This window comes from Acaromyces ingoldii (assembly GCF_003144295.1).
Source record: "Acaromyces ingoldii strain MCA 4198 unplaced genomic scaffold FA10scaffold_1, whole genome shotgun sequence".
Taxonomy (NCBI): domain Eukaryota; kingdom Fungi; phylum Basidiomycota; class Exobasidiomycetes; order Exobasidiales; family Cryptobasidiaceae; genus Acaromyces; species Acaromyces ingoldii.
The window spans coordinates 1,939,539-1,966,274 of record NW_020290247.1 but is presented as its reverse complement, the minus strand read 5'-3'; the positions used below and the strand labels follow the sequence as shown (position 1 = coordinate 1,966,274).

Below are 26,736 nucleotides of genomic sequence, written 5' to 3'. Positions count from 1 at the left end.
TTTTTCCCGAAGAGCGCGTTCAGACAAAGGGAGATGCGACCCTAGTCGCTCACGTGGACCAACACCACTCCACCTTGAGAAGAAACACACCTGCGGGATGGACATTTGACTCTTAGACTGGCCCCAATGTCTTCAGAGGCACTACCGGCTCACATCGAGGCCGACGAAGCCCTGTCGGCAGTGTGGCAATGCATGAACACGATTGCGCCTCTGTCGCTGGCCGACACGAGCTGGGACAATGTCGGCGTGCTCCTCCAAGCGCCGGAGCCGTCCAAGAACACGGGCCGCAAGATCTTTCTGGCAAACGACCTGACGACGCAGGTGGCCGATGAGATCCTCGGCGACGGACAAGTGGCGGTGGCCATCATCTACCATCCGTGAGAAGGTCTTTGACCTGTTCCCTCTTGCTGCCGTCTTGGGCTCAGCGCGTGTCTCCTCTCAGCATTATTTTCCGGGGCCTCAAGACAATTACGCTCGCCGACTCGCAGCAGCGCACGCTCCTGCGCTTGGCGGCTTCCAACATCAGCGTCTACTGCCCTCACACCTCCCTCGATGCAGCGGTGGGAGGTATCAACGACTGGCTCGCCCTCGTCGTCGCGGGCTACAACAGCAGCAGCATGAGCGTCCGACCGGCCCAGCCAAGCAAGCCTGCGTCGGTCCCCGCCGGTCACGAGGGCGCCGGGATGGGCCGAATCGTCACGCTCAAGGAGCCCATCAAGGGGAGCGAGCTCATTGCGAGAGTGAAGACAGGAACGTCAATAGACCATTGTGAGTTTCTTCTTGCGCTCTCATCGTCGTCTCGTCGCAGGTGCTTTTCTGACCCGGACTCACACCCCTTCAGTGCAAGTTGCTCTTCCGTCGCACACCGGCTACCGTACTATCCAAGAAGGCTGTGAGCTTCGCAAGTCATGACCTTTTTAATGTAGCTGCTGACCTTCAGCTCCACAGTGGACTCAAAGCACATCGGCACCATCGCCGTGTGCGCCGGCTCGGGCTCGTCCGTCATTGGCGGCGTCGAGGCAGACGCATGTGAGTTGACCCTCCCGTCACATGTCCTTTACCCGCATGCAACCCCGTCGCTGATCCTACTCCCCGCTTCTCCCCAGACGTCACCGGAGAAATGTCTCACGTTGAGTATTCCCCTCGTCGATCCAACCCTTGAAGGACTCCCTTCTTCCCTCCCTTGACTGACAACAAAGCCGCACCTGCTTTGCCTTGCCTGCACAGCACGAGGTCCTGGCCGCCGTCGCCAAGGGCCGCCTCGTCATCCTGACGCACCACAGCAACAGCGAGCGCGGCTACCTCCGCACCGTCCTGCCCGACCGGCTGCAGACGGAACTGGCCCGGCTTGGCAAGACGGACTTTGTCGTTGCCGTCTCGACGGCTGACGCCGATCCCCTCGTCACCGTGTGAGGATCCTCCATCTGCTCCAGCTTGTCGAGCTTGAGGAGTCAAGCTTCGATGAGAGAGCGCCCCTCAGCTGCTTCTGAGTGTGAAGTGATTAATATTACTTTTTTTTATTCTGTTGTTTTTGTCGTTCTCGCCAGTTGTCTCTGCTTGAACAGGATACAAATAAGATAGGTAGGGAGAATAGGTCGCAGAGCGGGCGTACGAAGCTACAGACAAGCGGAGGCAAAGTACTGACCGGTACGGACAACACTAATGATACACACATACACGCATACATGGCAATCGAAGCTCTTTCCCCCTTCACGCCTTGCCGACCGGTTTCTTTCCCCCCTCTACGCCTTTCCGACCATGCGTGCGTCGACTTGCCAAAACGGTTTGCTGCTGCTATCCTCTTCACCGTCGTTGCCTTTGGTCGAGTCCTGCTGCTGCTGCTGCTGCTGCTTGCGACGGACCTGCTTCGCCACATCCCACACGTCGAGCATGAAGCTCTTCTCGCCTGCGGCGCCACTACCAAGCGCGCCCAAGTCAACCTCGTGGCCGTCGCGCACGTCGCCAGCGATGGTCGCGAGCGTCTTGAGCCTGGCGAGCCGGTCGATGCGCGGCTTGAGGGACCGCAGTCCGCGCTCCTCGGTCGCATAGCCGGGCGCGCGGAGCGAGACGCCCTCAACGACGAGGCTGACGCCGTCGTGCGAGTTGCCCCAGCTGCGGCTCTTGACGCCGCTGCGCTGGCTGCCCTTGTAGGCAATCAGCTTCGGCGCGATGCGCAGCGTCACGCTCAGATCCATGGTCCCGTCCACATCGACGGACGTGCCTGCTGCTGGCGTTGTTGTCTTTGCATCGTCGACATCCCGCCGCTGCTCTCCATCCTCGTCCATGTCCCCGCCCATGTCCCCGCCCATGTCCCCGCCCATGTCCTCGCCCTGCACGTGCATCTCCTTCCACGCCCACACCGCCCGGCCAGGCGGGACCCAGCTGGGCACATCGTCGATGTCCGGGCCCTGGATCCAGCCGGCGTGGACACACATGGCGACGACATCGCTGTCGTCGGTGTAGACGTCTGTGCCCCAGAGGGCGCGGCGCATGAGGCAGCGCTGGGTCCAAAAGGCCCGTGCAGCCGAGAAGGCCGAGAGCGGCGACGTGGGGGCGTCCTCGCTGCTATTGCTGCTCTTCTTCTTTTCCTGGGCAGTTGCGCCGTTCACCGCCGCCGCCGTCGTCGTTGTGATAGCAGCCTCCCCCTCCTCCTTTGCCTTTTCGCGGCCACGCCAGCCCAGGCTCCAGCGCCCCTGCGGCTGCTCGTCGGCCGCATCGCCATGCCCGCGGCGTGGCCCAGGCCCGAGCCAGGCGCCGCTGATGCGCACCTCGAGTGTGGCGCCGACGTGGCTGGCCAGCAGCTCGCCAGGCAGCAGGGGGCTCTTTGTCGCGTCGTAGCGCCAGCTTCCGAGGTGCTGTCCCTGTCCCTGTCCCTGTCCCTGTCCCTGTCCCTGTGACTTGGCAGTCGCTCGGGCATGCTTGGCGTCGCTGGCCTCGTCGGACGCGTTCGCGGTCGCTGCGGATGCCGACATCGACATCGAAGAGGCGGCCTCCTCGTCGAGAGCGCCACCAGCAGCACCTGCCTTGGCAGACCGCGTCGCAAGCGCCTCGAGCGTCTCCCACACGGCCTCGCTGTCGACCTTGGGCCCAGCGTCAAAGTCCTTGAACGGCACACGGCTGCGCACAGACCTCGATGTGGCTTGGCTCTCGAGCTGCTGGCGTTCCAAGCTCGGCGGCAGAAGGCCCATTGCTGGGCCAGGAGCGACAGGCGTGGGCGGACGTGCCTTTTCCCTCTCGATGGCGATTATGCGCTGCTCACGCTGCTCACGCTCGCGCTCGCGCTCCCTCTCGCGTTCTCGCTCCCGTTCGCCGCGCTGGATCATGGCGTCGTGGGCGGAGCGCTGAGAAGCAGCACTGGCGGCAGCAGCAGCATGCGTCGTCGACGGTTGTCCTTTACCGGCACCGGGCATGTGCGCCGGGTGGTGTGGGCCAAGGCTGTGGGGTGGAAGCTGGCCGTGGCCATGCTGCTGCGAAGCGAGGGGGCCAGCAGGTGGGGCGGGAGGCGACTGCTGCTGCTGTTGCTGCTGATGAGTTGCATATCCCCCGTGCTTGCCATGCGACGAGGTGCGGCCGCTCTGGCCATTGCGATGCTGCGTCGCTGGTCCATAGTCCTGCTGGCGCTCCCTGTAGTCGTCGTAGGCCATGTGTGCCGGCCCTGGGCTGACCGGTGGCGCGGCCGACGGCGGCGGCGGCGGCGGTGGTGCTTGCGGCGCTGCCCTGTATGCGCGATCATGGCCGTGGTGGGGCGGGCCTGCGGCCTGGGCACCGTAGTGGCCGTCGACGTCCATCTCCATCACCTGCCTTCCGTGGGCGTCGTAGCCCTGATACCTGGGCGGCTCGTCGTACTGGAGAGGATGGTGTCGTGCAACCGGCGACGGCCCGTAGTGCTGAGACTGCGGCTGAGGCTGATGCTGGGCCTGGTGGTGCGATGCCGGCTGCTGCTGTTGCTGCTGTTGTTGACTTGCGTAGGAAGGAGGTGCGTTGCTCGAGTGAAGCGGGGCTGGATGAGAGTAGGGGCTTTGCTGCTGTTGCTGCTGCTGCGGTGGATGGCTTCGATAGGGCTGTTGCTGCTGCTGCTGCTGCTGTCCCGTCTCCCTCGCCAGAGGACCGCCGCGGAAGCTGGGACTCGGCTTGCTGTCGAGCTGAGGACCGTCGCTGCGCTTTCGCTTGTGTCCCTCCTGACCGGCACCGGCACCGGCACTGGCACTGGCACCGGCGCCTGCTGCGGCAGGCCGGTGAGCATGGTGGGAGGGCGGGGGCGCAAACGGCGGCGTGCTGCGGTTCTCAAAGCCAGGCGCAGATCCTCCGAGGGGCACCATGCCCACCTTTGGACTGCGCGTCTGGCCAGGCCACCGGCCCTGCTCCTGGACTCGCCAGGCGGCGGCTTGCTGTGCGGCCTCCTCGGCAATGGGCCCGCTCCACTTGCGACGGGCCAGGTTGGCTGCGGCCGACTCGTGCGACGACATTGCTGAGTTCGCGTGGTTGCCCGAGGCTGCATTGCTGTTGCTGTTGCTGCTGCTGCTGCTGCTGCTGTTGTTGTTGTTGTTGTTGTTGCTGCTGCTGCTGTTGCCGACGCTGCTGCTGGCTGGCGCAAGCATCGAGCTGGGTCCCTGCTGCTGCTGCTGCTCCATCCTCCTCCTCTTGTCTGGCGACATAGGTTCTTGGCCGACTTGCCGCGCAGAAGAGGGCGACGAGGACGACGAGGGGCCGAGGATGGAGCTCATGCTCATGGGGTCGCCCCGCTGTGCTGGCGACGACATCGACGAGGCCGCCTGGTGGTGTCGGCTCCGCTCGCGCTCCCGGTCTAGGGCATCCCGATGGTCTCTGTCTCGGTCTCTGCCTGCGTTGGGCGGCGATTCGCTTGCTGGCCGGCGGCGATGGCTGTCCAGGCCAGGCGGTGCGATGGGGAGTGGTGCGAGGACGTCGGATCGAGAATAGCCATCGCCCGTGCTCGTGCCCAAGCCTCCTCCTCCTCCCCCTCCGCCACTGCTGCCGCCAACACCGACGCTGGATCCTCGAAAGGCAGGCAGGCGAGGCATGCCACTCTGTATGCTCGTGCCCGGAGGCGACGAGGCGCCCCCAGACGGGGCCGGCTGCTGCTGTTGCTGTTCTCGGTGAGAGCCAGGCTGGGACTGGAGACCCCAGCTGGGCAGCCTGCTGTGCGACTTGTCGCCACGCATCAGGCTGGGCAGCCCAGGCGAGGTGCGGTGCGAGAGAGGGCCGCCGCCACCGCCGCCCGGCTGCGGCAGCGTGGGAGGCTCAGAGGAGTTGGCCTTGGAGGCAGAGGAGGAGGAGGATGTCGATGCCGCGCCGGCCGTCGTCGCACCTGCAGCCGTCGTCGTGGCAGGCTGAAGGCCGCTTGGATGCCGAGGCACAATCGAGGGAGGCGCAGACATCGGCCCGGCAGAGGCTGGATCCCATGGCATGGGACGGCCCGAACCAAAGACAGACGGCGGTGTCGGCGGCGGCGGGGTGCGTGGGCGGCGCGACGGCGACGCGGGATGGGAAAAGGCCTGGTCTTCAAATGGCGCGCCTCCTGTTCCTGCGCCTGCGCCAGCTCCAGCTCCAGCGCCAGCTCCTGTTGCTGAGCCTACTGATCGATGGTGATGATGCCGGCTGTGGTATGAAGAAGGCGACGAGGAAGAGGGCGCCGGTGGTGGCAGCTGGCTCTGCTGGTGGTGGTGGTGTTGATGGAATGCAGGGCGACCGTTGTATTCCTGGTCGAGCCATGCGCTCCTCCGTTCGCGGTCGCGGTCCTGCATCTCGCGCTCCAGATCGCGGCCTGATGTGAGGTGAATTTTTGGAGAAAAAGAAAAGGGGAAGGAATTGTGAGCGTCTGTTGTGGAGCCAGGCAACAGAAGCGATCCAACTCACCAACACCGCTGCTGCTGGCAGGCCGAGCAGCAGGAGGGGCAGGGTAGGTGGAGGACGACGAAGAGTTAGGCGAGGCTTGTCCTCGCTGATATGCTGTTTCAGCCGATGGCGAAGCAAGAGACAACTCGACTCAGCAAATGCGCTCTCTTTGTGCGACACAAGGGGTAACAACGAGGCAGAGAAAGACGGAGAGCAAGAGGGAAAGACGAGCGAGAGAGAGAGGGCCAACACTCTACCCGTCTCTCACTCCCTGGACCCGGCCTCGATGATGAAGCGGGGCGCGGGCCTTGAATCCGAGCGCTGGACCGACTTTTCATTCGGAGAGCAATCGACCGACATCGCCAACCAAACTCCACGACAGCCCACTCACCCCCTCCCCACTCATCTTTTTGTACACACACACCAGCCCCCCTACTCGGCCGCGCAGACTTCACTCCTTGACGAGACAAGGCAAGACGAGGGGCTACTCACGATGCATTTTCCACACGTCCTCTTCTCCTCCGGCGGCCAGGATCGTCGTATCGCAGCAAGGTTTTGCCGCCTGTGGGTCCCTCCGTGTCGGTACGCGCGCGCACGCAAGTATTCAAGCCCGATGTGCCTGCAATGAAAGGATGTCTTCGTGCACGACAGAGCTCGCCGTCGTCGTGCGTAGCCGGTGGTTGCAGGCGAGGGGGAGCGGATGCAGTTGGTAAAAGCGACGAGATCTCGTGTGGCTGATGAGTTGCGCTTCTGGAGACAGCTGGAAGAAAATTGGTGCGGAAAAAGAAGGCCGGCCGCACCGAAAATGCACCCTGCCACCCCTTAGCCTCTTCGTTGATAGATAAATAATGTCCTAATAAAGATACGCTACCACACTACTACTCTACGTACTAGCTAGAGCTGCGATAGCGCGTGTCCCGGCTGCTACACTACTACTACTACTACTACTACTAGTATTTTTCTGCACTAAGTACGACTCTGCTAGTGGCGTGTTGGAAGTAGTGTAGTGAGCAGGGGTGCTCGTCCCTCCTGTCAAATGAGCCCGCGCGCCGTGTCCAGCAACTGAGAAGGGGGCCGGTGCGGTGCTGCGACAACACTTTCTCTCCCGAAATGGCCCACAAATTGTGACTCAGCCGTCGACACGCCGTCTGCTCTGACGTCGTCGTCTTCCTCTCCTTCTTCATGCAACTTTTTTCTCCGGCCTTTTTGAGATAGATACCAAATATATATAGACGACAATCGACGACGACGGCCCGCCGCTTCATCAATCAATCATCCTGCGGCGCTTGAGTGATTGATGCGCAGTCGGACTTCTTCTCTGGTGGCGGCGCACTCTTAATTGGTTGCCTGTGCGATCAAGTCTCGATGGCGGGTGCGATTCAAGGGGTCGACAAAGAGACATCTAGCGTCTCCAGGAATGCCGCTAGTCATCTTGACAGATCTGCTCGTGATGTAGTCACCCTCTCGTCAGACATCATCTCTCTCCCTTGAAAGGTGCATGCGGACAGATAGGCAATATATTACTGCAAGTGCGGCAGAAACAGAATACGATGGGGGCTCGAGACCCTCTTCCTTGACTATTGTCTATGAGAAACTTGATATGATGACGACGTATTCTGAACGAGAAGAATATCCGCTTGATTCGCTCTTGCAGTGCTCGGCTGCGCACAATGTGAAAGAAGGAAAATTAAGACGACCTCCACCAAAAGAGAGCGAGGGAAGGAAAGTGGGGAATTTCTTCCCTTCAAATGACATTCGCAATCGGCTCTTGATCTTCAGACACACAGAGACTTCTTCATCACTTCTTCTTCCCACTTTTGCACCCGTAAAGCACCACCAGCCGCCATGGACATGATCCCCAACATCTCGGTGGCTTCGCTGCCCATCACCCTTTTCCTCGCCGCGCTGCCCCACTGGTACTCGATTGGCGTGGCAGAAAGCCGAAAGATCCAGGGTGGATGGTCGAACGAGAACCCGAGTGAGTGTCGACTGGTCAGAGAAAGACGAAGGTCCCATTCAATCCATACTAACCACATGTCGCAACACGTCGATTTACATCTGCAGGAGCCTTTGTTGCTCGGCTCAATGCGCGCGCTGCCCAGGGCAAGAGGCTCTCGGACACAGAGGAGATGATCCTGCGTGCCCAGAGCTGCCAGCAGAATGGCTTTGAGTGGTTCGCCGTCTGGGCTGCTGCCGTGGTGGGTGTTGCTTTCCCTTCTCTCCTTGGAAGTAGGGTAGGCTTACAATGAAATTCTCCCACCAGATCCTCGGCAACTTTGCCAAGCTGCCCCAGTCGACGCTGACCAACACGACGTTCATCCACCTCGTGACGAGGATCATCTACACGGTCCTCTACGTCCAGACAACGTCGCGCAAGTTCAGCTATGTCCGCACTCTTGTCTTCAACGTGAGTCTGGGTCGCTGCTCTGCCTTGATAGTTGTTCCCACCTTGCTCACAACGACGAGCTGCTGCGCTTGGGATGATTCAACAGTTGGGCGTGGCCGCACAAGTACGCCTAATCTTCAAGGCTGCCTATGCTCTCGCCTAGGAGGCGCCACCTTCTTCGCACGGACGCTATTCCCCACGCACTTTGTGCTTGGACTCGCCTCTTTGCTGTATCCATGTATGAACCAGCACCGCTTTCCTCTGCCAAAAGCAAATTTGTCTCTGGAAACCCCCTCTGTGGCCCTTGTGTCTACGAATCTGTTCTCGTTGGTCTAGTAGTGTAGTGGTGATACAGCAATTGTCCGTCTAAATCTACCCCGGCTCGAGTGTCTTTCACCTCTGCTTCCGTCGCACGAGGACGCTGAGTAAAGAGAGGGATACGCTCAGATCTTCGCTTCCTTGCCGCGGCGATGGAGGAAGATACACTCACTGGAAATGACTGAGGCCCGGCACGGTTCGCAGGTGCGGCGGATTGCAAAACCAGGCCGTCTCCCACTGCTCTCGGCTCCACCGCTGCTCGACGTACCTTTGGAGGAAGCGCCCGGCCCAGGCGTGGGCACTGGTGGCCATGGCCTCTGCGTCGTCGTCGGACATTGTGCGCTGGAGCACCTCTTTTGTCTTGAAGCCCTGCACCTTGGGCGGCGGGTCCGGGGCGCCCGTCAGGCCGCGAATGCCGTCAAAGAGAATCGCCGCATAGAGGGCCTCGCGCTCGGGTCCGGGCGGAAACGGAGTGTCGGCCGTTTCAAAGAGGCCGGGATGGATGATGGGCCGCTTGCACCTGCAAGGCGATTCACTCGCGGGATGTGAGTCGGGGCGGACGGAGCACAAGTAGGGGGACAGCAAGGGGGCTACGCACCAGACGACATAGTGGCCGCAGTCACCGGGGATGCCATAGGGCCAGTCGTTTGGGATGCACTTGGCCAGGTCGGCGTCCTTGGCGACTGCGTCATCAAAGAAGCGAGACTGCTGCTGCTGCTGCTGCTGCTGTGACTCGTCGCGGTCTTCGTCGTCGTCGGCCTCGGCCCAGTGGAGCCTCACGAGGCGAATGTACGTCTCCAGCCCACCATACCTCTGTCGAATGGGCTTTGCCCACTCCAAGTAGCGCTCCTCGCACTGCTTGTGGCGGTACAGCTTGTCGAGGTCGCCATTTGTGATTGTCTGCTGGATCTGTGGCCACGTCATGACGGCATACTCTGGCGCAGGAATAAAGTACGCTCCGATCCCCAGCTCGCCCTCGCCCTCGGGCGGACCAGCTGGAAGCTCGTGCGCAGCCGGCTGCCCCTGCCTCGTTGAAGAGACGCATACATGCATGATGAGCACGCTCCCCTGGCGGATTTTGTAGACACGACGTGTGCACTACTACTCACGTCTTTCTCTCCCGTCGGCGCTCCTCTCGCATCCCCCATCGTCGTCGAGTCGCTCGCCGTGTTACAGCCTGCCTTCTTGCATTATATTAGACTAGTAACCTTAGTTCCGTCCCCCGTCCCCTGTCTTGGCTTGAGACGGAGAAATAAAAAATAAAAAAAAACAAACCAAAAAGACACGCTTGCGCGTGCGCCCGCCCACGCATGCGATCAGACATCCACCATCAGCCGTTTCCCTCGTCGCGGCGCATCCAGACTCCAAAGCAATCGGGCGAAGTGGGAACAAGCCGGCATGAGCCGCTCTTTGACACGGAGCGACCCCAGCAGCTGCAGTAGTGGACACATTTCCTGGTGATTCTCGCGCCAGGAAAGAAGATTGGGCCAGGAGGTTCGCCCACCACCCCTCGCGTCCGCCGCCCCTGTCAAGAGGGCAGGAGAGGAGGAGGAGACGAAGACGTGACTGAGAGGGCAAGGAGGCGCCGGTCATGTCGCTTGCTGGGCTGTCCGATCCATCAACCCCGATGCCGGAGCTCGATCACTCGACGCCCCGGAGACCGACTCGCGCACCTTCGAGAGTCTCGCTTGCGTCGTCGTCGTCGTCGACTGGCGCTGGAGCACCGCCATTGGCTGAGGACAAGTCAGCGCTGTCGAATAGCAGCAGAAAAGCGGCACACTTACGCATCGCATCGCTGACCGAGAGTACAGACTCGGAAGCGACGCCGAGGAAAAGGATGCCCCTGCCTACGCCGCCGCAGAGCGAGACGATGAGCAACGGGAGCTCGGCCAGGCTGGACCTCCTCCCTTCTCTCTCCCTCGGCGCCAACGGCAACGACAATAAAATGTTCGAGGACGAAGATGACGATCATGAACAGCAGCAGCAACGCCAACAACAGCAACGACAACAACAGCAGCAGCAACGTGAAGAGGAGCGCGAAGCTGGGAACACCAGTCGCAGGAATCGATATCCCGAGCTCGAGAGGAGAAGCGTGAGTAGAGACGGACTGGCTACGCCGCAACATCACTGACACAGGCTTCTCCTTTCTATCTAATTCAGGTCTCGAGCCGGAGCTCCCTCAACCCGCTTCGACGACAGGCTTCGACGGCGACAATCACCAACAATGAGGAGGACAACTCCCTCGGTGAATCCACGTCAACGCTCAGGGATGAGGAGAAGGGCCCGGGCAAGAACAGGGAGGAGCGTCGCAAGAGGAGTGCCATGCATGAGCGTGAGCTCTCGCAGATGCGATCCGAGTCTCGGCTTGGCGACCGAGGCGATGATGTAGACGAGCAAAGTCCGCGTAAGGGCAGCTCGAGCCGACAAGTCAGTGGCGGCGGCGGCGGCGGCGGTGGAGAAGAAGCAGCAGCAAGAGCGGTACAAGGAGGAGGAACAGAGAGCACCGAAGACACATCGGGGACAGAGGGCACAGGGCCCGTGTTTGACAGGCGAAGAAGGAAGAAGAGCACGACAAGCTCGTCTTCGCGACAGCATGCCAAGCAGAGCCACCACACATCTCCTACAAAGGATAGCGTCAGCAGCAACAGCAGAAGAGAAGGGGAAGACGACTGGGAGAGGCGGTCGTCGGCAAGCGTTGCGTCTGTTCGTGCTCGCAATGAGTATATTCAGCGCAGAGCGTCGTTGAGCCCTCAAGTCGAACGGCACCAAGGCAGCTCCTCGGTCAGCAACCAGGGCCCATTTCCTTCGACCAGACGAGCCGGTCTTCCCCTGGAATTTCGATCGGACAGGCATACAACTCAGTCGCGCTATCGGAGCGATTCGATCGAGGACGACGAAGACCCGCGCCAAGTTCCTGCAGAGGGCCCTGCCAGCGACGAGGTCTGGCCTCGAGGCGAAGAGCCTTCTTCTGCTCGATTCCGCTCTTCGACGTCCAGCACCAACAGCTACCGTCGACGCAGGTATGCCTCAGACGCCCAAGCGTCTGATGTTCCGTCGAGCGAGCGAGAGCGAGACTTAGCCGCTCCCTCCAGGAACAGCCGCATCTCTGTCGACGCCTCATCGGTCTCTCGACATCTCTCTCGGACCGTCCCTCGCCCTTCTGGAGGCTCCGGCAGCTCGAGAGACTGGGAACCCAACCAAATATCGCCAAGCGAAGCGATCCGCCAGCGCAAAATCTCGACGAGCTCGTCGATCTCGCAGCGCTCTTCAGGTGGAGCCTCTGATGTTCATCGCTCGGCGTCGCGGAACAGCATGCGACGTGCATATGGCAGGGATGTCTTTGACGATGAACGGCCTCCTCCCATGCCTGCACTTGGGCCAAAGGTCACGTCTCGGGACCAGGATCGCAAAGAGAAGTTACACGCACTCCGAGAACGCCAAGAGAAGCTCAAGAACACTCCGATGGGCGGCTCTAAATGGTGGGACGAGCTTGAAGATCTCCGCTCGCGCATTGACGAGCTGTCCATGGACTCTCATCGGTCCCAGTCGAGGGCATCGAGCCGTGCCTCGGCCATCAGCAGCACACGTTCACGATCAAAGGTCGGCGAGACGCCCTCGCACACGCTTCGCCGCAGCCGGCCCATGACAGAACCGCGAAAAGGTCATGGTAGCAATCATGATCGTACCTTGTCTGATCAAGTCTTTGTGCCGCCACTGCCGCCGCCCACCCAAGCGAGGGAAGGAAGCCGTTCGAGGAGCGGGACATTGAATGAGTCTGCTCGGCGCTATGCCTCCGCCACCTACGACAATCGTCGAGCTCCGGTCACGCCTGATATCTCGTCGGCATCGACGACCGTTGGTCGATCCAGCGGCAGCAGGATGGCTCATACAGGCCCAACGACTAGCACAAGTCGCTTTCCCTCTTTCGGCGGGGCGGCGAGCGAACAGGCAGAGACGATGCCGCTACACGAACGCAACCTGCTCAACGCCTTTGATGTTTTCGATCGGCACTTTAGCCAAAGCGGTCAGGCTGGAACACCAAACTCTTCCAACAGCATGCGAGGGGGGCCAGAATCGATGGAGCTCGTCGATCGCTTCCGAGAAGTTAGTGACTCATCGACGAGGATCAATGCCGGCCTTCGTCGTCTAGTTCAGGTGACACTCGAGGCGCAGATAGACGCCGAATTGGCGAACAGCGACGCTCCTTCGTCTGCCACGTCGACTGCCTTTTCGATCCTGGATAGGGGCCTGACTCACCTCCTCAGAGATAGCGATGAACAGGTTCGCAGCCTTACCGACGGCTTGATGGTCTTCACACGCGCAGAGAGGGAGCGAGACAGGATGAGAAGAGTTCTCGGAACAAGCGATCAGGGATCTGTAGGAGGACGACCAGGCTCGCGGGTTTCCCTGCTGGCAAGTCCAGACACGGAGCGGGGCAACAACGGCAGCGTCGATTTGGACAAGCCCGCAAATGACCTTCGGAGGGCTTTCTCTCAGCGCGAACGCATGGGTGTCAGTCTCTCCGTTGCCGGCAAGTCCAGCGCAAGCAGTACCAGCCAAGGCTCCAGCGAACTGTCTGGCGGGTCTCAACGGCGTACGGTTGCAGAGGCTACCTCGCCGTATTCCCCAACGCCTTACACGGGCAAAGGAAAGGAGGGCATCAAAAGCCCGACACTGTCCACTGCAGCCCACGCCTCGTCGCAGCGGCTGAGATCAACTCTGGGCATCAGCCACAAGCGGTCCAATTCCGAGCTTCCTTCTCCGAGGTCGCCAGCAACCGAATTTCGCAAAGACAAGACATCCAACACATCATCAAATTCGACGGTGAAGCCGCCTGCGTCCCTCTCGCCTAGGCGCCCAAAGCTGTCGTTTCCTTCCGTCTCGACCGAAAATGCCCTCGCCAGGAACGCTGTCGACATAGTCGACGCAACTACGGGAGAGGCTGTTGGCGATGGATCCTTTGCTTCCTCTGCGGGGGAGCTCGAAGAGTCTCCTTCGCACAAATTTGCAGCCCTGTCCGACGACAAGGTTCCCAAGTCTCTCCATGCCCCTGCTGAGCCGCGAAGGAGTGGCTCCTCGAGAACGGTCTGGACCGTGTTTGATCGTCCCGTGACGACAGAACCTGAGCCAAAGTCAGCAGACGTGGAAAACTCCCGACCTTCCTCGCTTTTGAGGCGCCAAAGCAGCCGCTCCCAACATCGAGCGTCCATCGCCACCATGTCAAGCCCGAACGAGGGACCTTCTCCTCGTCAAGAGAACCAGACAGTGCCCATTTCTCACCAACCAGGCGGAGGAGTTGGTCTCAATGCAGCCTCGCGCATGATCCGAAGCCTGGGAAGGGGAGCAGGTAGACGTATCTCTGCTCACGTTGACATCGACAAAGAGCTGCCGTCGTCGTCGGGCATCTCTCCCAATGATTGAATGGATTTCTCAGGCCTCCTATCACCTGCTCCGCCATAGCATCACCAGATCCACATCGCCGCCCTCTACATCAATGTCCATCGGACTGTATTTTCTCCTTACTCAATACACTCTCAAGCACAATATTCATACACTCTCTGGTCACTACAACCCTTAGCAATGCCGCTGCGTTTGTCTGATGAGCGGCACCCGAGCGCACGTGGACGAGGACCTTTCCGACCGTCGGATCAAGTCGGAGCCTAAGCGCACGCCGCATCGGGGCCAGACCGGTCTTTTTTTTTTCTCACTTTTCTTTTTTCAAAATTGACGGCCAGTCAAGTCCTGTGCTGAGGAAACCCGGCCGGAGAGACTATTTGACGCTCATGCATGCAGATGTTCTTGGCCGGATAGCGAGGCGAGCGAGGGCCTCGCCGCAGGTCGCATCCAATGGCCAGCAAGGACTGGTTGCGATGCGGATACAGACAAGGATGACCAATATTGATGGGTGTGTAGTGCCTCATGATGACGACGCCGTGTCTTGGGTGTGTCACGCGCTCTTCCGAAAGCGGCCTGTGACACGACGAGCTTTGACAACGAACAACGCTCTTGGCCCGCGAATGTCAGCCGTGCCGTAGCTGTGTCTTTTTCTCGCACCTTTTTTTTGTGGCTTACATAACGTTTCCGGGGAGATTCCTTCTCGGTGGGGGGTGGGTTTGGCAGCATCAAGACTGTGCGTGTAAGTGATTTGAAAAGGAAAGGGTTATGTGGAAAGAAAAAAATGATTAGACTAAGATACGACGGGTCAAGTCTGATTGGCCAAGCCGGGTTTTAATCTTTCAATCAACGTCGCTGGTTGGCTGAACAGTTGACAAAGCCGTCGAGAAAAAAGGGCTCGCTCGGAACTGGCCCTACGGCTGCCGCTACGGAAGGAGGAGGTGCGAATGAGAAGAAAGCAGGTGGCCAGGCAAAGAGAGAAAAAAAAATATTTGTAATCCGGGAGACCGCCAGTAGTAGTAGTAGTGGTAGTGTATGCACTCAGCGGAATCCAGACCAGTCATCTCTTCTTTTTTCTTCCTCCTCTTCATCACCACCACACGGAAAGGCCCTTCTTACACACGCACACAAGAGAAAAGAGCGGCCATCCTAGTCCACCAATACCTTTTCGGTGATAAAAGGTGCCCCTAGTGGTGGACTACCCCACACGCCCCCTCCTAGGAAATTAGGACCTCTTTCGACGAGCGCCGCGGAAGAGACCCAGGCATCCTCCGAGGGAGAAGAAAAAGGAGAAATCCACAAGGAAAGAAAAAAAATAAAAGAAGAAGATGGCTTCTGTCAGCGGCTCGACGCCGGCGCAGTACCCACGGAACCCCAGGGCGATTGAGCGTCTGATGGGCACCATCCCCGAGCACGATGAGGCCACTACCTCGGCTGACTACCAGGCTAACGGCTATGAGTCGGTGGAGCGTCACATGGAGTCGTGGGCCGGCAGCCTGCCCGCTGCGCAGGGTCTGTACGACCCCGACAACGAAAAGGACTCGTGCGGTGTCGGCTTTATTTGCCACATCAAAGGAAAGCCGAGCCACAAGAACGTCACGGACGGTCGTTCGCTCCTCTGCAACATGACACACCGAGGTGCTGTGGGCGCCGACGCCAGGGACGGCGACGGAGCCGGTGTCATGACGGGCTTGCCCGACACTTTCTTCAGGCGCGAAGTTGAGCGGGACCTTGACTGCAAGCTCCCAGCGATGGGCCAGTACGCTGTCGGTAACCTCTTTTTCGACCCTCGGGACGAAAAGGCGCGCAACGAGCACATTGGCTACTTTGAGAGTCTCGCTCGCAAGCTCCACCTCCGCGTTCTCGGCTGGCGAGAGGTGCCCGTCGACAACTCGATCCTCGGCCCTGCTGCGTTGAGCAAGGAGCCAAAGATCCTCCAGCCTTTTGTGGTCCTGACCGACCACTTTGGTGCGGACACGCGGCAGTGCCAGGACGAGACCGCACCCTTCGACAGCCAGTACTTTAGCAGACAGCTCTACGTCCTGCGCAAGTCGGCTACCCACGGCATTGGTCTGCCAAAGTGGTTCTACATCTGCTCCCTTTCCAACACAAACATCATCTACAAGGGTCAGCTGAGCCCGCGGCAGGTGTACGAGTACTACCACGACCTCAACAACGCCCACTACGCCAGCCACTTTGCCCTCGTCCACTCGCGTTTCTCCACCAATACCTTCCCATCTTGGGACAGGGCCCAGCCCATGCGATGGGCGGCACACAACGGTGAGATCAACACGATCCGAGGCAACAAGAACTGGATGCGGGCCAGAGAGGGCCAGCTGCGATCGGAGACGTTCAAGGATGAGCTCGAGATGCTATACCCAATCATCGAAAACGGCGGGTCCGATTCGGCCGCATTCGACAACGTTCTCGAGCTCCTTGTTATCAACAATGTTCTCACCCTGCCCCAGGCCGTCATGATGATGATTCCCGAGGCGTGGCAGGGCAACGAGGACCAGATGGACCCGGCAAAGGCTGCTTTCTACAAGTGGGCTGCCTGCCTGATGGAGCCCTGGGATGGCCCTGCTCTCTTTACCTTCTCTGACGGACGGTACTGCGGTGCTAACCTGGACCGAAACGGCCTTCGTCCGTGCCGCTACTGCATCACCGACGACGACATCATGGTCTGCGCCTCGGAGACGGGTGCCGTCACAATTGCACCCGAGAGGATCGTCGAAAAGGGAAGATTGCAGCCCGGAAAGATGCTTCTCGTTGACACTGTCGAGGGTCGCGTCGTCGATGACCGCGAGCTGAAGCTGTCGACGTCGAAGCGTGCCGACTTCGCCGCCTGGATCGAGGCTCAGCTTCTCGAGCTGCCCGAGATTGTCCAGACGGTCCGCAAGGCAGGTGTCCACATCAAGCCTCAGCTTGACGAGTCGCTGGTCCAGGAAGACCCGAAGATGCTTGCATTCGGCTACACGGCCGAGCAGCTCAGCTTGCTGATGCTCCCCATGGTCAGCGACGGCAAGGAGGCCCTCGGCTCGATGGGTAATGATGCCCCTCTGGCCTGCATGGCCCAGGCTCCTCGCCTCATCTATGACTACTTCCGTCAGCTGTTTGCCCAGGTCACCAACCCGCCCATCGACCCCATTCGAGAGGCCGTCGTCATGTCGCTCGAGCAGTACATTGGTCCCGAGGGCAACCTGCTCGAGATGAGGCCAGAGCAGTGCCACCGTCTCAAGCTTTCGAGCCCTATGCTCGACATTGAGCAGATCAATGCTATCAAGAACCTCAAGGTCGCCCACTCGGACTGGCCCGCCAAGACCATCGACATTACCTTCGACAAGGGCGAAGGTCTCGAGGGCTACGAGAGGACCATCAACCGCATCTGCACTGAGGCTTCTCAGGCTATCCAGCAGAGCTACCGCGTCCTGGTCCTCTCGGACCGTGGCGTGAGCAAGGACCGTGTCCCCATCAGCTCGCTGATTGCCTGCGGTGGCGTCCACCACCACCTGGTTCGCAGCAAGGAGCGTTCCAAGGTTGCCCTCATTATCGAGAGCGGCGAAGCTCGTGAGGTCCACCATATGTGCGTCCTCCTCGGCTACGGTGCCGACGCTGTCTGCCCCTGGCTTTCCATCGAGGCCATGCTCAAGGTCTCTCGCGAGGGCCTGCTCAAGGTCGACATGTCCGACGAGAAGCTCGTTAACAACTGGCGCGACTCTATCGACGGCGGTATCTTGAAGGTCATGTCCAAGATGGGCATTTCTACTCTGCAGTCCTACAAGGGCGCTCAGATCTTCGAGGCTCTCGGTCTTGACAACACCGTCGTGGACCGCTGCTTCGCTGGTACTGCGTCGCGCATCAAGGGCTCTACCTTTGAGCTCCTGGCCATGGACGCTCTTGAGTTCCACGACCGTGGTTACCCCGCCCGTGACACCATCTCCATCCCTGGTCTACCCGAAAGCGGCGAGTACCACTACCGTACCGGTGGAGAAGGCCACATCAACGACCCCGTCAGCATTGCCAATCTGCAGGATGCTGCCCGCGAGCGCAACCAGAATGCTTACGACACGTACAGCAAGGCTGCGCACAACTCGACAAAGGCTGTCACCCTCCGTGGTCTGCTCGACTTTGCCTTTGAAAAGTGCCGGCCCATTCCCGTGGACCAGGTCGAGCCGTGGACAGAGATCGTCCAGCGCTTCGCCACGGGTGCCATGTCCTATGGCTCCATCTCGATGGAGGCCCACTCGGCACTCGCCATCGCCATGAACCGCATTGGAGGCAAGTCCAACACTGGTGAAGGTGGTGAGGATGCCGAGCGCTCGATCCCGCTGCCCAACGGCGACTCGCTTCGGTCGAAGATCAAGCAGATTGCCTCGGGTCGCTTCGGTGTGACGTCCAACTACATTGCCGACTCGGACGACCTGCAGATCAAGATGGCCCAGGGTGCCAAGCCCGGTGAAGGTGGTGAGCTGCCAGGTGACAAGGTCTCGCCCTCCATCGCCCGTACCCGCCACTCGACTGCCGGTGTCGGTCTCATCTCGCCCCCTCCTCACCACGACATTTACTCCATCGAGGATCTCAAGCAGCTCATCTATGACCTCAAGTGCGCCAACCCGCGTGCTCGGGTCAGCGTCAAGCTCGTCTCTGAACCCGGTGTCGGTGTCGTTGCTGCCGGTGTGGCCAAGGCCAAGGCCGACCACATCACCATCTCAGGTCACGATGGTGGTACGGGCGCAGCCAAGTGGACTTCCATCAAGTATGCTGGTTCACCCTGGGAGCTTGGTCTCGCTGAGACGCACCAGACGCTCGTCCTCAACGACCTGCGTGGCCGTGTCACCGTCCAAACCGACGGTCAGGTCCGAACGGGAAGGGACATTGCCATTGCATGCCTTCTCGGTGCAGAGGAATGGGGTTTCGCCACGACTCCCCTTATTGCCCTTGGCTGCATCATGATGCGGAAGTGAGTCTTTCAACGGATACTTATTATGGGAGAATATCAAGCTGACCTGCCTCCTCTCAGGTGCCATCTGAACACTTGCCCCGTCGGCATCGCCACGCAGGACCCTGAGCTCCGAGAGAAGTTTGCTGGCTTGCCCGAGAACGTCGTCAACCTCTTCTACATGTTTGCTGAAGAGCTCCGAGGCATCATGGCCAAGCTTGGTCTGCGCACCATCAATGAGATGTGCGGCCGTTCGGACCTGCTCAAGGTCGACGAGTCGCTGCGCACGCAGAAGACGGCCAACCTGGACTTCTCTCCCATCCTCAAGGCTGCACACGAGATGCGTCCCGGTGCCGCCACCTACAAGGTCAGGCAGCAGGACCACAAGCTCTACGTCCGTCTGGACAACAAGTTCATCGAGGAGGCCGAGCCTTCTCTCACCCAGGGCTTGCCCGTCCAGATCGAGTGCGACGTTGTCAACACCGACCGTGCTCTCGGCGCCACGCTGTCGTACCGCGTCAGCAAGATCTACGGCGAGCAAGGTCTGCCCCGTGACACGATCCACATCAAGGCCAACGGTTCCGCCGGACAGTCGTGTGGTGCCTTCCTTGCCCCCGGTGTCACTATCGAGGTCGAGGGTGACTGCAATGACTATGTTGCCAAGGGCATGTCGGGTGGTCGCATGATCGTCTACCCGCCCAAGGGTTCGGCCTTCAAGGCGGAGGAGAACATCATCGTCGGCAACGTATGCCTGTACGGTGCTACGAGCGGCAATGCATACTTCCGCGGTATCGCTGCCGAGCGCTTCGCCGTCCGCAACTCGGGTGCCGAGGCCGTCGTCGAAGGTGTCGGTGACCACGGTTGCGAGTACATGACAGGCGGCCGTGTCGTCATTCTTGGTACTACCGGCCGCAACTTTGCAGCTGGTATGTCCGGCGGCATTGCCTACGTCCTCGACATGCGGGGCGACTTTGCCGGCAAGTGCAACCCAGAGATGGTTGAGCTTGGCCCCGTCAAGGATGCCCACGACATCGCCGAGCTGCGCAACCTCATCGAGAACCACAAGCACTACACTGGTTCGACGGTGGCCGACCACGTCATTCACCACTTCCACCACCTCTTGCCCCGCTTCGTCAAGGTCATGCCTCTGGACTACAAGCGCGTGCTTGAGGAGGAGGCGGCCAAGGCGGCCGAGGAGAAGAAGCGGTCGAGCCACGTCGACCTCCTGGGCACCCTTTCGCGCCACGGAAGCCAGGTCGACGTTTCGGTGACTGAGGACAAGGAGCAGGACGCGGCACGGGCTGTCAAGCACGAGCCTCAGGTCGTCGATGTCGAGGACTCGATGGTCGACGACGAGACGCAAAAGGCTCGCTTGTCGAAGCTCGACAAGACGCGCGGCTTCATGAAGTACAAGCGCCTGGGCGAGCACTACAGGACGCCGACAAAGCGCATCAAGGACTGGAACGAGCTGTCGTCGAGGCTGACGGAATCGGAGCTTAAGTACCAGACTGCCCGTTGCATGGACTGCGGCGTTCCTTTCTGCCAGACCAACACGGGCTGCCCGATCAGCAACGTCATTCCGCAGTTCAACAACCTCGTCTTCAAGGGCCAGTGGAAGGACGCTTTCTACTCGCTCATGAAGACGAACAACTTCCCAGAGTTCACCGGACGTGTCTGCCCCGCTCCTTGCGAGGGTGCTTGCGTCTTGGGCATCAACGAGCAGCCCGTCGGCATCAAGTCGGTCGAGTGCGCCATCATTGACAAGGCCTGGGAGATGGGCTGGATGGTTCCCCGGCCTCCGCAGACGCGCACCGGAAAGACGATTGCCATCGTCGGATCCGGTCCCGCCGGCCTGGCCTGTGCCGATCAGCTGAACCGCGCTGGTCACTCCGTCACCGTCTATGAGCGTGCCGACCGCCCCGGTGGTCTGCTCATGTACGGTATTCCCAACATGAAGCTCGACAAGAAGACGGTTCTGCGTCGTCTCAAGCTCATGGAGGATGAGGGTGTCAAGTTTGTCACTGGCGTCACCGTTGGCGAGGACGTCAGCGCCGACGACCTGCAAGCGCAGAATGACGCGCTCGTCTACGCCACGGGAAGCACCAAGCCTCGCGACCTCAACATTCCCGGCCGCGAGGCCGATGGTGTCTACTTCGCCATGGACTTCCTTAGCATGAACACGAGGAGCCTGCTCGACTCTGGTCTTGAGGACGGCCGCTACATCTCGGCCAAGGGCAAGAAGGTTATTGTTATTGGCGGTGGTGACACTGGCAATGACTGCATCGGTACGTCGATCCGACACGGTGCCGAGAGCGTCAACAACTTCGAGCTGTTGCCCATGCCGCCGACCAACGGACGAAGCCGCGACAACCCTTGGCCGCAGTGGCCACGCATCTTCCGAACCGACTACGGCCACAACGAGGTCACGGAGAAGTTCGGCAAGGACCCCCGCACGTACGAGATTACCACTACCTCGTTTGAGAAGGACGAGGAGACGGGCAAGCTCATCGCGCTCCACACGCAGGAGGTGAAGTGGGAGAAGGACGCAAGTGGGCGATGGCAGATGAACAAGGTCGAGGGAAGCGAGAAGCGATGGGAGTGCGACCTCGTCTTCCTCTCGCTTGGTTTCCTGCAGCCCGAGCGCGAATCGTTTGCCTCGCTCAACCTCGACCAGGACGGACGAGGAAACATCAAGGCGGACGACCTCAACGGAAAGAGCCCTTACAAGACCAACGTTGAGGGTGTCTGGGCATGTGGCGATTGCAGGCGAGGCCAGAGTCTCATCGTCTGGGGCATCAACGAGGGCAGGGCGTGCGCAGCCAGCATTGACTCCGAGCTCGAGGGAAGCAGCAGGCTCCCATGGTCGGGTGGCATCCCCAAGAGGTCTTACGACAACCGACACGTCAAGATGGCCCAGAAGAAGCAGGCAGCCCTTGCCGTCGAGGCTTGAGTCTGCAGGCAAACCGTCGGCGACCACACACAAAAGTAATATTCTCCTTTTCTTTTTCTTCAGTGTTTTCTCAAAAGTTTTGTTTGCTGCTCCTTTTCTTGTAAATGTTTCTTCCGTCTCTTGGTGTCTTCCTCGTCGATGATTCACAAAGACCAACAAATAGAAGTTCTTCTCTCTCCAGCTGTTCATGTGCAAGAGTGATTTGGCTGGTTGTTTACTTGCTATGATACAGAGTTCTCGTTTCGACAGAGCCATTTCTAATGCATATTGCCTCCCGACACCAGGACGCCGAAGCCAGCAGCGATTGAGATGCAACCGAGGAGCGAGATCCAATGGAACTCGTTTCCAAGAGCCAAGTCCGCAAAGAAGACTAGGACCGTCGTAAGGAGGCAGCTGACGGAGGCCAAGACGGGGCCCCAGAGCGACAGGAGAATGGAAAAGCAGCCATTGAAGATGACGCCCATGAAGACGACGAGAAAGATGGCAAGGACTGTACGGAAGTTGTGCGGCAGCTCGAAAGTCTCGAGTGACAGGGCGTGGGCGATTGGCTAGATAGGAGGGGAATGGAGTCAGTAAAAGGAGGTAAGCGAAGGATGTGAAGTCAGACACCCACAATGCCGATCCACAATGTCGAAAAAGTGACAAGACCGATGCCGCTCGTGATGATAATGGCATGCAAGCCAAAGGGCAGCGGCGGTGGCATCCACCTCTGGTGCATCGTCGATGCAACACTCATCGAGGACCCCACTCGGACAGACCGCGGTCTCGCTCCAGCGAGTTGATCTTGATCTCCTTGCTCGTCTTCCTCCTCGTCGACATCGAACACGTTGCGAAGGCTGCTGCGGCCCACAGTCGAGGCAGACTTGGTCCTGTGCAGCCTCGTGCTGCCTTTTTGGATTTCTTCGATGTCTGCATCTTCGACCACGCTCTCTTCCTCCGATGCGTCTTCCGAAACCTCCTCTTCCGTCACGCGAGGGGCGTCCTCGCCCTCGTTGATCTTGACGCTCTTGCGCTTGCTGTCTGTCTTCGTCGGGACCGCGTCGGTCAAAGTCCGACCTAGGTCGCCTGCGTCGAAAGGATCTTCATCACCAGGCTTGGCTTGCGGGCCGATAGCCTGGTAGGACGAAGGCGAACCATTTCTGCTAATGTCGCTATCATTCCAGATCGCCGTCCTCTCGGTGCTTCGTGCCCTTGCTTGGTCGTCTTCGTCATCGTCGCCGAGGATATGCTGTGGCTCGCCATTTTCCTCTTCCTCTTCTCCGCTCTTCTTTTGATCTCCTTCTCCTCCTTGCTCCTCCTCTTCTCCAAGCAGGCCTTGCTCCTCCGTTGTCAAGCCTGCCCTGTTGTAGCCTGCGTAGGATTGTGCCCTTGCAGTCCTGTCCCGGCTGACGGCAGAGTATCGCTCGTTCTGGCCCTGCTCATCAGGTAGCGTCCCGACGACCTTGAACGCCATCTCGTATGCTGCCATCGTGACTGCGCCGATGAAAGCGAGCAGGTCTCCCAGTACAGGGTTCTGCCCGCTCTGATCATCCTCTTTCCTCTCGGCCAGGTGTGTGAGCGCACTTCGGGCCGCCATCCCAGCAGCTGCCATGGTCGCATTGGCTACAGGATCGTCGCCCTGTCCTGGCTTGCCGTACACTGGGTCCTTTTCTCTCGGCCTTCTCCTGTGCTCTGCACCGCCATACGCTACCAAAATGACACCCCCACATGCGAGAAGGACCGAAAAGACTTTTCTGCGCTCCCACGACTCTCCCAAAAACCAGATGGAAAAGACGAGGGCCCAGACGGCGTAGGTGTTGTAGATTGTTGTGATGTCCGCCATTGTCGTCAGTGGCACTGCCGAGTACCAGCTCAGAGCAGGGACAGTGAGGCCGAAAGTCAAGACGGCGAGGAGGCGGAGGAGCTTCCATAGGTTGAACCCCACCCGCTCCTCGATCCACGACGAAAAAGGCGGCGGTGTACTGTTGCTTCGGTGACGGCTGCTAAAGCGCTGTTGTTCCTCCTCCTGTTCGAGGCGTTGCTGGAGCGTGTCATCGTCGCGCGTTTGTGAGAGCCGCAAGCTCAAGGAGCTGATCCGCCGACGAATTCGATCCGACGCTGGAAGGGGCACAGCATTGGTGGGTGTCGAGACCTGCCAATGCAGGTTCTGCGCAATGAGGTGGAGCCAGTGAGACAGGGGGATCTCGGGATGGGTCAGGCGGAGGTAGGCGAGATGCATGGGAAAGAGCAGAATGAATCCGCTGTGGCCGACGTAGCTACAGTAGACCAGTCGTCTGTCGTCAGCGTGATACCTCCTTTAACGACAGCCAAAGGCCAAGGAGACTCACAGCGACAAGAATGGTTTCCGATAACCTAATGTCTGTTGCACGTACTGAGCAGCTTCGGTTTGTATCGTGAAGGCAACGAGGCTCAGGCAGAAGGCGCCTACCGCATTGTTCCCCCCAGGTAGCCTAGTGATCTGTCCTTTGGCACGAGCCCTCGCAGGGCCCTCTTCTTGCTCATCTTCCCCGCCCCTGCTCGGCGAGAGCCTCATTCTCCACCAATTCGACATCTTGTCGACACGAAGAGAAGGTCCTGAAGCGGGAGGGCCCGGTGTTGTTGCACGAACATATAGCTGACCAGGAACGTGAGAGGCTAATCGTGATCTTTAAATTCGGCTCCCATGTGGGAAGAAGACCAATTCACCCCGCGACACCTCTTCTGTCGAAGGCAGCAGCTTTTACCTGCTAAGCGACCTTGAAGGTCAGAGGGATAAGACTCGCTGAGTCTCAGTCCAGTCTTGCCAGCCAGCTTGCTCGAAGTTCGCGCTCTTAAGCTTTCGTAGCTCACTGTACTTCGACGAGAAAGCGCGCAATAGCGACCGTCAAGATCGCTTTTCGTGGACAGACGCGTGAGCGTTCCAGGCTCACCGCGCCTCTGAAAAATGCATTTGTAAATGACGCGCGTGCAGACATTGTTCCTCTCTCTCTCCTCTCTTTACCAACACCACCCCGTGCGCAGCCATGGCTTCCACTTCGAGCGACAAGCCTTCCCCAAAGAAGAAGGAGCCCCAGGGGATCCAGGCCGGCGGCAAGACGCTGAGGAGCCGCAACAAAGGGGACCAGATGGACCTCAACACGGCCAACAAGATGAAGGCGCACCAGAAGGAGCTCCAAGCGCAGAAGCAAGAGGACGGCCTCGGCCGCTTCGCAAATCAGGATGGCGAGGGCTCCAAGGAGAACGGCAAGACCTTCAAAAAGTTCGAAAGCTACAAGCGGGATCACATGATGCCGAGCAAGACGGCCGATCTGCGCATCTTCATCGACTACAAGGCCCAGTCCATCTTCCTTCCCATCTATGGATTCGCTGTGCCCTTTCACATTAACACGCTCAAGAACCTCAGCAAGAGCGACGAAGGTGACTTTACCTACCTTCGTTTCAACTTCATCTCGCCCGGACAAGTTGTGGGCAAGAAGGAGGACGTGCCGTTCGAAGACCCCGATGCGACGTTCGTGCGCAGCATGTCCTTCCGTTCGTCGGACACGCAACACTTTAGCGAACTCTACCGCGACATTTCCGAGCTGAAAAAGGCGGCGACAAAGGCCCTGGCCGAGATGGCCGAGATGGCCGACGTTGTCGAGCAAGATAAGATCGTGTTGACAAAGGGCAGGGTGCCTACCCTCGTCGAGCTCTTCCCTCGACCTGCACTCGACGGAAAAAGGGTGCCGGGCAGCCTAGAGATCCACCAAAATGGCGTTCGCTTCGCTTCACCGGTCAGACCCGACCAGAAGATCGACGTGCTCTTCAACAACATCAAGCATCTCTTCTTCCAGCCTTGCGACAGCGAGATGATTGTCATCATTCACTTCCACCTCAAGGCACCTATTCTTGTAGGGAAGAAGAAGACAAAGGACGTTCAATTCTACCGCGAAGCAACCGACGTACAATACGATGAGACTGGAAACCGAAAGCGCAAGTACCGTGGCGGCGACGAAGACGAAATCGAGCTGGAGCAAGAGGAGAGGAGGCGAAGGCGTATCCTCAACAAGGAATTCAAGGCCTTTGCAGGACAGATTGCAGCGGCTTACGACAATCGCTTCACCGTTGATATACCGTTCCGTGAACTGGGCTTCGATGGTGTCCCCGTCCGGACCCAAGTCTTGCTCCAGCCAACAGCCGACTGCCTCGTCCACCTAACGGACCCTCCCTTCTTTGTCGTGACCCTCTCCGAGATCGAGTGCGTGCACCTTGAACGCGTCTCTTTTGGGCTCAAGAATTTCGACATGGTCATCATCAACAGCGATTTTTCAAAGCCACCCATCCACATAAATTCGATCGACGTCAAGAATCTCGACCCCATCAAGGAGTTCCTCGATTCTTGTGACATCTGCGTCACCGAGGGTCCTCTGAATCTCAACTGGGGTCAGATTCTGTCGACGGTCCGCGAGGACCCTTACTTGTTCTTCCAAGAAGGAGGATGGTCATTTCTGTCTGGCGACTCGGACTCAGACTCCGAAAACGGGTCTGACGAATCGGCTTCGGGTAGTGACTTTGGAGACCAGGTCGACAGCGAAGAGGTATTTGAGGACGAGACAAGCGAAGACGAAGACAGCAGCGAGTTCGACAGCAGCGACGACAGTGATGACTCTGACGCGAGCGGAAGTGATGAAGATAGCGGAGAGGACTGGGACGAGATGGAGAAGAAGGCCAAGAGGGCGGATGACCGGCGCGACCGGGGTGTGGGCAGCGATGACGAGAAGCCAAAGAAGAAGGCTAGCAGCAGCAAGAAGCGTTGAGTGAACTGCAGTTCACCCGGTTCACTCTCTCCACACAACAATATACTGTACTTTTGGGACTCCTCGCTGTCACTTCCTTTCTCTCATCATTGCCTTTACATGAAGCCCGAACGGACGAGGT

General features: G+C 59.3%; 8 protein-coding genes across 8 annotated transcripts; 5 read left to right on the top strand and 3 right to left on the bottom strand.

Annotated features, from left to right (window-relative positions):
- The first annotated feature begins 77 nt into the window (after nt 1–77).
- Nucleotides 78–1,502, top strand: FA10DRAFT_264033 (NGG1p interacting factor 3). Its single transcript, XM_025520480.1, has 6 exons — nt 78–377; nt 443–768; nt 842–892; nt 949–1,029; nt 1,107–1,129; nt 1,228–1,502. Exons 1-6 carry the CDS (start codon nt 127–129, stop codon nt 1,411–1,413), a joined length of 918 nt encoding a protein of 305 aa, XP_025380573.1. The 5' UTR covers nt 78–126; the 3' UTR covers nt 1,414–1,502.
- Nucleotides 1,503–1,742: 240 nt separating this feature from the next.
- On the bottom strand, nt 1,743–6,213 carry FA10DRAFT_257675 (hypothetical protein; the record flags this gene model as incomplete). Its single annotated transcript, XM_025519868.1, has 3 exons — nt 1,743–5,782; nt 5,875–5,888; nt 6,122–6,213. The coding sequence occupies 3 exons, from the start codon at nt 6,211–6,213 to the stop codon at nt 1,743–1,745; spliced, it is 4,146 nt and encodes a 1,381-aa protein (XP_025380572.1).
- Nucleotides 6,214–7,558: 1,345 nt separating this feature from the next.
- Nucleotides 7,559–8,584, top strand: FA10DRAFT_264031 (hypothetical protein). The gene is made up of 4 exons (XM_025520479.1): nt 7,559–7,831; nt 7,918–8,051; nt 8,117–8,260; nt 8,346–8,584. Exons 1-4 carry the CDS (start codon nt 7,699–7,701, stop codon nt 8,400–8,402), a joined length of 468 nt encoding a protein of 155 aa, XP_025380571.1. The 5' UTR covers nt 7,559–7,698; the 3' UTR covers nt 8,403–8,584.
- A 141-nt stretch (nt 8,585–8,725) lies between these two features.
- FA10DRAFT_283023 (hypothetical protein) lies at nt 8,726–9,610 on the bottom strand (the record flags this gene model as incomplete). The annotated part of the gene is made up of 2 exons (XM_025523811.1): nt 8,726–9,077; nt 9,156–9,610. 2 exons carry the CDS (start codon nt 9,608–9,610, stop codon nt 8,726–8,728), a joined length of 807 nt encoding a protein of 268 aa, XP_025380570.1.
- A 251-nt stretch (nt 9,611–9,861) lies between these two features.
- Nucleotides 9,862–14,223, top strand: FA10DRAFT_298771 (hypothetical protein). Its single transcript, XM_025524645.1, has 2 exons — nt 9,862–10,649; nt 10,718–14,223. The coding sequence occupies exons 1-2, from the start codon at nt 10,149–10,151 to the stop codon at nt 13,976–13,978; spliced, it is 3,762 nt and encodes a 1,253-aa protein (XP_025380569.1). The 5' UTR covers nt 9,862–10,148; the 3' UTR covers nt 13,979–14,223.
- Nucleotides 14,224–15,081: 858 nt separating this feature from the next.
- On the top strand, nt 15,082–22,019 carry FA10DRAFT_298770 (putative glutamate synthase). Its single transcript, XM_025524644.1, has 2 exons — nt 15,082–18,911; nt 18,972–22,019. Exons 1-2 carry the CDS (start codon nt 15,280–15,282, stop codon nt 21,838–21,840), a joined length of 6,501 nt encoding a protein of 2,166 aa, XP_025380568.1. The 5' UTR covers nt 15,082–15,279; the 3' UTR covers nt 21,841–22,019.
- Nucleotides 22,020–22,029: 10 nt separating this feature from the next.
- FA10DRAFT_236822 (hypothetical protein) lies at nt 22,030–24,731 on the bottom strand. The gene is made up of 3 exons (XM_025519086.1): nt 24,168–24,731; nt 22,454–24,095; nt 22,030–22,388 (listed from the first exon to the last, which is right to left on the bottom strand). Exons 1-3 carry the CDS (start codon nt 24,389–24,391, stop codon nt 22,098–22,100), a joined length of 2,157 nt encoding a protein of 718 aa, XP_025380567.1. The 5' UTR covers nt 24,392–24,731; the 3' UTR covers nt 22,030–22,097.
- A 63-nt stretch (nt 24,732–24,794) lies between these two features.
- Nucleotides 24,795–26,719, top strand: FA10DRAFT_264026 (SPT16-domain-containing protein). The gene has a single exon (XM_025520478.1). It carries the CDS (start codon nt 24,843–24,845, stop codon nt 26,613–26,615), a length of 1,773 nt encoding a protein of 590 aa, XP_025380566.1. The 5' UTR covers nt 24,795–24,842; the 3' UTR covers nt 26,616–26,719.
- The last annotated feature ends 17 nt before the right edge of the window (nt 26,720–26,736 follow it).

Coding starts and splice junctions, on each gene's coding strand:
- FA10DRAFT_264033 (XM_025520480.1), top strand. CDS start 127: ATGTCTTCAGAGGCACTACCGGCTCACATCGAGGCCGACGAAGCCCTG. Junction 893..948: donor CCGTACTATCCAAGAAGGCT/GTGAGCTTCGCA, acceptor TCAGCTCCACAG/TGGACTCAAAGCACATCGGC. Junction 1,030..1,106: donor CGGCGTCGAGGCAGACGCAT/GTGAGTTGACCC, acceptor GCTTCTCCCCAG/ACGTCACCGGAGAAATGTCT.
- FA10DRAFT_264031 (XM_025520479.1), top strand. CDS start 7,699: ATGGACATGATCCCCAACATCTCGGTGGCTTCGCTGCCCATCACCCTT. Junction 7,832..7,917: donor ATGGTCGAACGAGAACCCGA/GTGAGTGTCGAC, acceptor TTACATCTGCAG/GAGCCTTTGTTGCTCGGCTC. Junction 8,261..8,345: donor TCCGCACTCTTGTCTTCAAC/GTGAGTCTGGGT, acceptor ATGATTCAACAG/TTGGGCGTGGCCGCACAAGT.
- FA10DRAFT_298771 (XM_025524645.1), top strand. CDS start 10,149: ATGTCGCTTGCTGGGCTGTCCGATCCATCAACCCCGATGCCGGAGCTC. Junction 10,650..10,717: donor CCGAGCTCGAGAGGAGAAGC/GTGAGTAGAGAC, acceptor TATCTAATTCAG/GTCTCGAGCCGGAGCTCCCT.
- FA10DRAFT_298770 (XM_025524644.1), top strand. CDS start 15,280: ATGGCTTCTGTCAGCGGCTCGACGCCGGCGCAGTACCCACGGAACCCC. Junction 18,912..18,971: donor GGCTGCATCATGATGCGGAA/GTGAGTCTTTCA, acceptor GCCTCCTCTCAG/GTGCCATCTGAACACTTGCC.
- FA10DRAFT_236822 (XM_025519086.1), bottom strand. CDS start 24,391: ATGTCGAATTGGTGGAGAATGAGGCTCTCGCCGAGCAGGGGCGGGGAA. Junction 24,096..24,167: donor CGGAAACCATTCTTGTCGCT/GTGAGTCTCCTT, acceptor GGTCTACTGTAG/CTACGTCGGCCACAGCGGAT. Junction 22,389..22,453: donor CGACATTGTGGATCGGCATT/GTGGGTGTCTGA, acceptor CCTCCTATCTAG/CCAATCGCCCACGCCCTGTC.
- FA10DRAFT_264026 (XM_025520478.1), top strand. CDS start 24,843: ATGGCTTCCACTTCGAGCGACAAGCCTTCCCCAAAGAAGAAGGAGCCC.